Source organism: Vespula pensylvanica, chromosome 18 (genome assembly GCF_014466175.1).
Source record: "Vespula pensylvanica isolate Volc-1 chromosome 18, ASM1446617v1, whole genome shotgun sequence".
Taxonomy (NCBI): Eukaryota; Metazoa; Arthropoda; class Insecta; order Hymenoptera; family Vespidae; genus Vespula; species Vespula pensylvanica.
In genome coordinates, this window is record NC_057702.1 from 3822517 (window position 1) to 3832219 (window position 9703).

The 9703-nt window shown below is 33.8% G+C and overlaps 2 protein-coding genes and 1 long non-coding RNA gene across 4 annotated transcripts in view; 1 reads left to right on the forward strand and 2 right to left on the reverse strand.

The window, feature by feature from the left end:
* The window catches only part of LOC122635448 (venom protease), a 4414-nt gene extending 743 nt beyond the window's left edge, over positions 1 to 3671 (forward strand). Inside the window, exons 2-8 of one of the 2 annotated variants that reach the window (XM_043825682.1) lie at positions 129 to 220; positions 349 to 485; positions 568 to 689; positions 1101 to 1296; positions 1428 to 1672; positions 1764 to 1924; positions 3469 to 3671. In XM_043825682.1, the coding sequence (XP_043681617.1) occupies positions 129 to 220; positions 349 to 485; positions 568 to 689; positions 1101 to 1296; positions 1428 to 1672; positions 1764 to 1924; positions 3469 to 3630 (1115 nt within the window). In that variant the 3' untranslated portion in view covers positions 3631 to 3671. Of the gene's footprint in view, positions 1 to 128; positions 221 to 348; positions 486 to 567; positions 690 to 1094; positions 1297 to 1427; positions 1673 to 1763; positions 1925 to 3468 lie in introns of both variants that reach the window. The other variant, XM_043825680.1, reaches the window with a different exon arrangement.
* LOC122635453 lies at positions 549 to 3547 on the reverse strand. The gene is made up of 2 exons (XR_006328671.1): positions 3411 to 3547; positions 549 to 1318 (listed from the first exon to the last, which is right to left on the reverse strand). It is a non-coding gene; the product is annotated as an uncharacterized LOC122635453 (long non-coding RNA).
* Positions 3672 to 5811: 2140 nt separating the features above from the next.
* The window catches only part of LOC122635602 (atrial natriuretic peptide receptor 1-like), a 51001-nt gene continuing 47109 nt past the window's right edge, over positions 5812 to 9703 (reverse strand). The window contains exons 21-25 of the mRNA XM_043825985.1: positions 9059 to 9233; positions 7719 to 7817; positions 7474 to 7565; positions 6758 to 7129; positions 5812 to 6715 (exon numbers count right to left, since the gene is read on the reverse strand). Of these exons, the coding sequence (XP_043681920.1) occupies positions 6194 to 6715; positions 6758 to 7129; positions 7474 to 7565; positions 7719 to 7817; positions 9059 to 9233 (1260 nt within the window). The 3' untranslated portion in view covers positions 5812 to 6193. The remainder of the gene's footprint in view (positions 6716 to 6757; positions 7130 to 7473; positions 7566 to 7718; positions 7818 to 9058; positions 9234 to 9703) is intronic.

Consider the following 9703-nt stretch of genomic DNA (forward strand, 5'->3'; position numbering starts at 1 on the left):
CGATAAATTGTTTCAAAAAAGAATTTCAATTCCTCGATAAAGAAAGATTTACAAAATTTAAACAAACAAAAGATTATTTACAATGTTTTCTTATTGTTATTACTATTAACACATATTTTTATCCTTAGATCCGAATACAGAATCGACCGATGCATTATTTGTAAATAAAGATATTCAAAATAAACGTGACATAGATCGTCGAGGCTATTCCGAAGAAAAGGTGATACTCGTATTAAAATATAAATTATTATATATTAATATATAAGATATCTAAGAATATCTAAGAATAACGTAAAATGAATAATTCTAAATCCATCGATAATAAAATAAAAATATTTTTTTTTATAGATATACGAAATCTCTCAAGCTTGCTTGACTCCGACCAACAAGGAAGGTCAGTGTAAACAAATCGGAGAATGCGTGCTCGACGACGTTCGATCGAATACTAGTCAATTTTTCAATAATATGTGCATTCTCAATCGAACGTGAGTTCTCGCTTATCTCAATCAATATCAATATCATACATTTTTTATACGTAACTGTTTTACTGATAAACATATTTCTTAGGCAAATAGGAATTTGTTGTCCGAACAAGTCACTAAGTACATCGAGTTTGTCGCTCGTGGAAAGTCTGGCTGGACCATTACCTTCTATAGCAAGTTTTTACAGCGAAAAGGAGAATAATCCAGGTAGAAAGAGAGAGAGAGAGAGAGAGAGAGAGAGAGAGAGAGAGAGAGAGAAATGCAAGATGTGAAATAGTTTTGAACTGTCTAGTCTTCAACAATTTTTTTCTCTTTATTTTTTCTTTTTTTCATTTTACATCCTTATAGTTTGAAAAGGATTTGATGTTAAATAAATAATTTTCATTTCACTCCCTTATAGTTTGAAAAGAATTTGATGTTAAATAAATGATAATATTATGGTAATATAATATAATAATATATTAAAATTCATAAATGTTATCTTTACGTTATGTTAAAAACTACGATTATCTCAAATCTATGCGAGTGCTCCGAGAATTTTTCTAACAGCACGCAATGTTCCATTTAACAAACTAGAAATATAGTCGCCGTCGAAATTTATTTTATTTGAAGATATAGACGATAGAAAAGCCAGAGGACACAGAGGATGTGGAACGAACACAAAGAGTGGTACGAGAATCGTAGGTGGACGACCGGCTGATCCTCGGGAATGGCCTTGGATGGCAGCGTTACTTAGAAAAGACGCGATTCAGTATTGCGGAGGTGTTCTCATCACCGATAGACACGTATTAACAGCTGCCCATTGCGTTCAGAAGTAAGTCGTGATTCTGGTGAAACTAGAAAAAGTATTTGCGACGAGCGAGTTACTTACTTACTTACTTACTTACTGTTAAACTCGACACTAACCAAACTGGACACTAAAATAGGACTTCCCTTTTTAATCAGATTCAAGCCACGTGACATCCTCATTAGATTGGGTGAATATGACTTTACGAAATCAAACGAAACCAGAGCTTTAGACTTTGCGGTTACAGAAATAAGAATCCATAGAGATTTCGATTCAGCCACGTACGAGAATGACATCGCTATTATCAAGATACAACGACCCACTACCTTCAACAGTTATATTTGGCCTATATGTTTGCCACCTATCGATCAGACATTTGAAAGGAAAACAGCGATTGTTACAGGTTGGGAAATATCGTTTATACGATCTATCCATGATAGATTTATCTTAGATAATGCCTAAATAAACCTCAATATCCGTTTCTTTCTTAACAGGTTGGGGGACACAATATTATGGTGGACCAGCCAGTACCATTCTTATGGAGGTTACAGTACCGATATGGCCTCAAGAAATGTGCATTAAGAGCTTTACTCAACGTATCACGAAGGCTACCATGTGCGCAGGCGCTTACAAAGGAGGTCGTGACGCTTGTCAGGTAAGGATTAAGAAAAAAAAAGAAAGCCTTACGTAATATCTAATCGAACAGGTCAGAATCAACCAAACTCTACGTGAAATTCATTCTTGACCCAACTTTAACTTTAATAATGAACTTTAAATGTACTAGTTCTTTTAAAGTTGGACTTATTTCCTTGTTTCCTTCCTTCTCACTTTTATTTTGTATTATTTTTTTACTTTTCTTTTCTTTGTTAAAAAAAGTCCGGTGACGATTGGCAAGTAAAGTTTAAAAAAAAGCCTTACGTAATCTCAAAGAATCAAACAGAAAATCGAACGCTTTAGACTCAATCCACGAATTCATTCTTGATTGAACTTTTGCGAAATAATTGTTCGAGTTTGAACTTACTTTCTTGTTTTCTTTCTTATTTTCTTATTTTTATTTTTTTTTTTATTTTCTTTTTCTTTGTTAAGAAAACTCCGATGATATTTGCCAGATAAGGATTAAAAGAAAACCTTACGTAACCTCTAAAGTACAGGAAATAGAACGCGTTCGAATCAACCCTGACACTATATATGTGAATTCATTCTTGACTGAACTTTAATGAGCATTAAATGTATACTAATTCTTTGAGGTTGGACTTACTTTCTTTTTCTCACTATCTTATTTTTATTTTTTTATTTTTAGTTTTGTTTTGTTAAAGAGATTCTAGTGACGATTGTCGACTAAAGCTTGAAAAAAGTATTACGTAATATCTCACAGAAAATCAAACGCGTTAAAAACAACCCAGATGCTACACACGTGAATTTATTCTTAACCGAACTTTAACGTAATGAACTTTAAATATGTACGAGTTCATTAAGGTTGAATTAATTTTCTTATTTTCTTATTTGTTTTTTTTTTCTTCTTTATTTTCTTTTTCCTTTGTCAAGTAGACTCTGGTAACTATTGTCAAATAAGAATTTTAAATAGTCTTACGTAATCTCTAAAGCAAAGGACGTCGGACAAGTCAGGATCTACTCAAAGACAACGAACTTTAACATAAACATCTTTAAATACGTACTAATTCTTTGAGATTGGATTTACCTTTTTATTCTATTTTTTCTTATTTCTTTTCTTTGTGAAGAAAACTTCGATAACGATTCTTAAATAAGAATTAAAGAAAACCCTACCTAATCTCAGGAAATCGAACAGGAAATCGAACGCGTTAGATTCTTGAATGCATTCTTAATCAAACTTTTACTAAGAGAACTTTAAATATGTACTAGTTCTTTAAGGTTGGATTTACTTCCTTTTTCTTCTTTCTTTTCTTATTTTTTATTTTTTTTTTTCCTTGTTTATTTTCTTTGTTAAGGAAATTCCTCTGAGAATTAACAGGTCAGGATAAAAAAAAGATCTCACATAATGTCCAAAGTACAGGAAATTAAAGGCGTTAGAAATCCTGATATTATGTACGTGAATTCATTCGTGACTGAATTTCAACGTAATGAGATTTAAATATGTACTAATCCTTTGAGGTTGGACTTACTTTCTTGTTTATTTTTTTTTTGTCTTCTTTATTTTTTTTTTTCTTTTTTTTTTGCCAGGGAGACTCTGGTGGTCCTTTGGTTCATCAACTCGGGAATGGCAGATGGGTGAATGTTGGAATCGTTTCCTGGGGTATTCGTTGTGGTGAACCTGGCCATCCTGGAATTTACACTCGCGTAAACTTTTATCTCGATTGGATATTCGCGAATGCCGTGTTTTAATCTAATTCATTAATATAATAATATTATACACGACTAACGAATTATTAACGTGTATTCAACTTGATTTCCTATATGAATCGAATCGACGATGGTTCCCTTCTAAGGTTTTTTCTGACAATGGACGTTCTAATTACCCTCTCTCTCTCTCTCTCTCTCTCTCTCTCTCTCTCTCTCTCTCTCTCTCTCTCACCTTTTCTCTCTCTTTCTGTTTTATCTCTTTTTTTTTCTTTTTACATTTTTACTTTCAACACAGCAAACGCAACAGACGCGTATTCCTGAAAACGATTGAATTTTATTTTTGGAACATATCGATCTCGTTACCAACATTAAAAGGAATGAACATAAATATAATTTTTATTTCTTACGACATGATATATCCAATATACATACACGATAAGCACGTTCGCTTCCTCCCTTACTTTTGTCACGTTTCTTATATACGAGAAGTCAAGAAACGATTGACCCCTCTTCTTTTCTCGCACGCGCACAATCTCATTGACTGATCGACACAACACGCTCTCTTTCTTTCTCTCTCTCTCTTTCTCTCTTTCTCTCTCGAGTCGACACACAAAATATTACGTACATACTACGCTCATACGCATTCTATGTATATATACTTACTTATTTACGTTCTTTCTCTCATGCGTATAATCCTACGTACACAAATCACTCGCTCTCTCTCTCTCTCTCTCTCTCTCTCTCTCTCTCTCTCTCTCTTATTCTCTCTCTCGCTCTCACCTTCTTCTTCTGCTTTTTTTTATAACATACTCATGAGAGGCCCAGCCTCTTCTCGCTAGAAATTGCTTGCTGAACATCGATGCTTCTATACTGTCTAACTTTTCACAGACATATAATCTATTTCTTCGTAAACATCTTTGTAAACACATATACACACACACACACACACGCATATATATGTGTACGCTTTATATATATATGTGTGTATGTTCGCGTGTTTAGACCGTGTATACATATATAGATATAGGTATATTTTTATATATATATATACTTATCTTTCGTCATCCCATCGCACATTATCTCAAGTGGATATTTTCTTCTCTTAATTATATATATATATATATATATATATATATATATAATTAAATATATATATATATCTTTCGAATAAATTCATTATTTATTCTTTCTTGTACAACATTAACGACAAAGTTCACCCTTTCATTCGTCTCACTACGCACTTCAACCATCCACTTTATTTCGCCTTACTCTTTATGATGAATGGAAAATAATATTTCCATGAAATTTTAAGGATAATAGCAGATCGAAGTTAATTTGGTCCTATATCTCTCTCTTTCTGTTTCTTTCTCTCTCTTTCTCTCTTTCTCTTTCACACACACACACACACACACAAGGACATATTCTTTTTTGGCATGAAACTAAAAAAAAAGGACAAAAAATATACGATGACTTATTGAGTATAGTCGTTTAAGATTTCTTCCGGCAAAGCTTTACAAAATACGGTTTAGACAGACGACAAAAAAGTAATAATCCTAAGAGGCGAGAATACTTTGATCTAATTTTAAAAAATGGACGAAACACGTATTCTAAATTTTCGTCCATAAAAAGAAACATAATGAGTAATTTGTCGCTTATATGAGAAAACTTACTTAATCGTTTTTCCCCCGCTTCATCGTATGTACTTTCTCATTAACAGCACCTTGTCTAATACTGGTCAATTCGGGCTAGTCGGCATAGAATACTGTATCATTCGCCCAATATATATATATATATATATATATATATATATATATATATATGTAGGATTCGTAAAAAGTTGGGCCATCATGTAATCTGGACCAAAATTGGAGAACCGGGGCCTTCCGCTTTTCGGGCAGCTATTCTATCCGTTAAGCTTCTATCCAAGGACTCTTCAGGTCAACCTCTTCACGAATGCCTACTTATATTAAATGGAGGTGTTCGCTCCCATATACTATATATATATATATATATATATATAATATATATATTATATATATATTATATTATATGCATATATATTCTCTATATTCGGTTTCCTTCATCTTCTCTTTTTTCCTCTCTTTCCTCTTTTTTTTTGTTTCCTCTTTGCGGATCCATTCGTGCAATCATTTTGAGGATTAAAACGAGTGCTCGATCTCGTAGGAGTACGTAATATAACATAGCTTTGGAAAAATCAGCTGATTTATATCGTCAAATGTATCACCACTGATTTTATTATTAGTTCTGTAATACCATCTAGAAAGAGATCACTTTGTCTTATTACATATGTATACATATTATAACTCGACTTACCGTCGATCTAAATGTTCGCTAATGGCACCACTCGTTCAAAACGCGATATCTCGCCATCTGTTATGAACTTATAGAAACGCAAGAACGTGCACTAACTATTTTGATATCTGGGCCGATTCGCGATAGCAGGAGTTTCTTTCTTTTCCTTTTTATTCAAGAATTAGTCTTTTCCTTGGTTATTATCAGATGGCAGGATATCCGTCAATGTAGAATCATACTCGATTTTTGTCAACGAGCTTTCAAACTCGGTATTAGAGACGCACGAAGAGAGCTAAATTCGAGGCACCGAGTCTGCGGGTAAAAGTAGAGGCGTGTTTGGACCACTCTCAGTGTGATTCGGCATACTTTCCGCCGAGTAAGTATAAGCTTGTCGATTTGGTTGTACTGGAACCGACCGTACGTGAGCTGGCGAGACGACACTACTTGATGTCACACGACTTGCCGGTGTTCCGTTTCCGGTGACCGTAATATTGCAACTACTGCTACCAAAATGTATTCGATTTTGATTACTTTGATACGATGCTTGTAATGGTTGTTGTTGTTGTTGTTGTTGTTGCTGCTGCTGCTGTGGTTTTTGTTGTTCTTGTTGTTGTTGCTGCTGCTGTTGCTGCGGTTTTTGTTGTTGCTGCTGTGGTTTCTGTTGTGGCTGTTGTTGAGATTTTTGTTGTTGTTGCTGCTGCGGTAATTTCTGTTGTTGTTGCTGTTGTTGCTGCTGTGGTTTCTGTTGCTGCTGTGATTTCTGTTGCTGCTGTGGTTTCTGTTGCTGCTGTGGTTTCTGTTGTTGCTGTTGCTGCTGTGGTTTTTGTTGTTGCTGTTGCTGCTGTGGTTTCTGTTGTTGCTGTTGCTGCTGTTGCTGCTGTGATTTCTGTTGTTGCTGTGGTTTTTGTTGCTGATGTGGTTTTTGTTGTTGTTGCTGCTGATGAGGTTGATTCTTTTGCGAGAGATCTTTAGTTGATACTTGATGAGCTTGAGGCGGTTCTACTTTAGGCTGAATTTTCGACTGAGTACAGTGAGTTTGGTCCTTCGATTCCATTTTCGTTTGAATCGATTGATTCTTCATCGGTTGTATTTGCTGCTGCTGCTGCGTCACTGATTCATTAGAGATTGGTGGTAGTTGGTCGGTTGATTGGGCTGTCTTTGTTTGTTTAATGTTATTGTTGATTGGCTTTTCACCCATCAACCAATACGTCGTCATCGTACCTTTACCCTGCGATTTGTGGAGAGAGCAAAAAAAAAAGAAAAAAAGACAGTTAGCTCAACAAATAAATATTTGATATAGCGCGTACGAACGAATCAAATTCGATTTTGTAGTGATGTCCACTCGAGGCTAATAATTATTTCGTTGGATGATTCTATAAGGAATACAATTTTGATTGACCATAGGCAAACAAATTTTTTAGTACGACCGTATCGTTGGTTAAACGCTAGGACGATGATGTACTAGCGGTCGATCGATGAACTCTGACCTAGATTTAACCAGGCCTACCAGCGTACACGTCCCGAATTCCGTTTACACTTTATTCCCTTTTTGATTCGAAAGATAGATCTTACCTTTAACGTCACCTCCCCTCTGCAAACGAGATCAAATGTTCCAAAGGTGTCCAATATCTCTTTCGTCTTTGGACTGACGTGTATCATCCAAGCTGTTTGAAAAAATAAAAAAAAAACAAAAAAAATACACATAAAGTACAACGAGCACAGTCTATTAAGAAAATATTGTACTTCTTCTATTTCCTTCTTCTATTACTATTAAACCTTATTCATAACATTTTTTCTTTTGGTTTTATAATAATTACCTTCACCGTTACTTTCCATCCTGGATGCCGTGTTGACCGTATCACCGAATAGACAGTACCTCGGCATTTTCAAACCAACCACACCCGCTACGCACGGTCCTAAAACGACGAATCCAATTCATTTTTAAACCGTTTTTCGATCGGAATAACGACAATTTATATATTATTTTTTTATTATATAATATTTTTTAATAAATAAAAATTGTATATATTATATTATAATAAATAAATATATATATATATATATATATACTATAAATAAACGAAGCCAAATGGCTTATTCGTTTCTAAACCGCATTTCGATTAGAATAATGATAATTTAATATTTTTTAATAAATCAAAATTATATTATACATTACTATATTGTAATATATAGATACTATTTAATAGATTTATTACTTAAAAAGATACATATCTATTTATTTATTTGTTTATCTTTATGCATACATATATATTCTATATATTATATTATATGCAAAAATATAGTTTTTTTATAAAACAAAAAAAAATTATTGTAGAAATAAATTCCAGCTAATCTTATTGATCTAACGATTAAACGATACTTATATTACATTCGAGTTGCATGATGTTTCTTCTAGATAATAAAAAGTATTAGTTCTTTTTTCCTTTCTTTTTCCTTTCTCCTTGTTTTTCTTTTTTTTTTTGTTTTCAAATAATCCGATCCGTTATATATCCGACTTTTCGTTTAATGGACGTTCCACCGTATATAACAAAAAACACCTGTTTCTCTCCGTGAATCTTATCGAATTAAAAAAAAAATCAATATCCATAACTCAATAGACACATTTTATACAAAATATACTTGAAGTACGAATCTATATCCGTCGTTCGATTTATAAAAAACGTTCGTTTATTGATCGATCGCCTTAAAGGTAATTTAGAAAGCAATTAACTTGATTTTGCAATCGAATCGAATTTACGCACGACATATCTCATTTATATCGATCAAAAGTGTTTTCTAATAAACAGCTTGTCCATTGAAAAGCTCTCTCTCTCTCTCTCTCTCTCTCTCTCTCTCTCTCTCTCTCTCTTTCTCTCTCTCATTCCCTCTCATTCTCTCTTTCTCTCTCTCTCTCTCTCTTTATTATTCTCTCTTTTCATTTCTCTTTCATATACACATATATACACATATTTTCTAATAGTAACACTCGTTTATTCTAATTTACTCTGTATTGTCGTCAAAGACAATTTAAGATGAGTGTTTTCATAATCATTTACAAGAGAAAGAATGAGAGAGAAAAACTCATGAAAAACAATGAAACAAATGAAAAAACACATGAAAACGCATGAAACACATGAAAAAAATAGAAAACACTTACCGGAATGCATTCCTATACGAAGTTTCAATTTTTCCTCCGGTCTATGACGAATTCTGAAAGTCATGACGGTGTCCCTCAGTGCCAAACTCATCCTCGCTATTTCCCTTGCATGATTCATGCCATTTCTCATCGGCAATCCGGATACAACCATGTAAGCGTCTCCTATCGTCTCGACCTTTGTAAAAGAGACAAAGGGGAAGAAGAAATTTCAAAGAAATTAGATATCCAATTGCTCCCTATTAGCAGTTAACAGCTAGCTAGCTAGCTAGCTAGTTAGTTCTCCTTTTCTCCTTATCCTTTATCTTCCCTTTCTTTTTTCTTTCTTCCTTTTTCTTTTATCGTTTTAACGAATGCATAATTAAGTTTCATCTTCAAAGATCGCTTAGCGAGTCATTTGATCTTGGATAAGTACTTAGGAGAATAAGATTATTTGATTAAACTCGATCGATATCGTTGATATAAATTGAAAACTGGTATATTTACGTTTCAAAAGCTACGCGTCCTAGACCAGGTGCAATTGGACACCGGATCGATGACGGACGCGATAGATGCCATGCCTAGCCGAGAAAAAGGAAGTAATTAAACAGCCCGAAGGTATAACTATCTCTCTCTCTCTCTTTCTCTCTTTCTCTCTCTCTCTCTCTC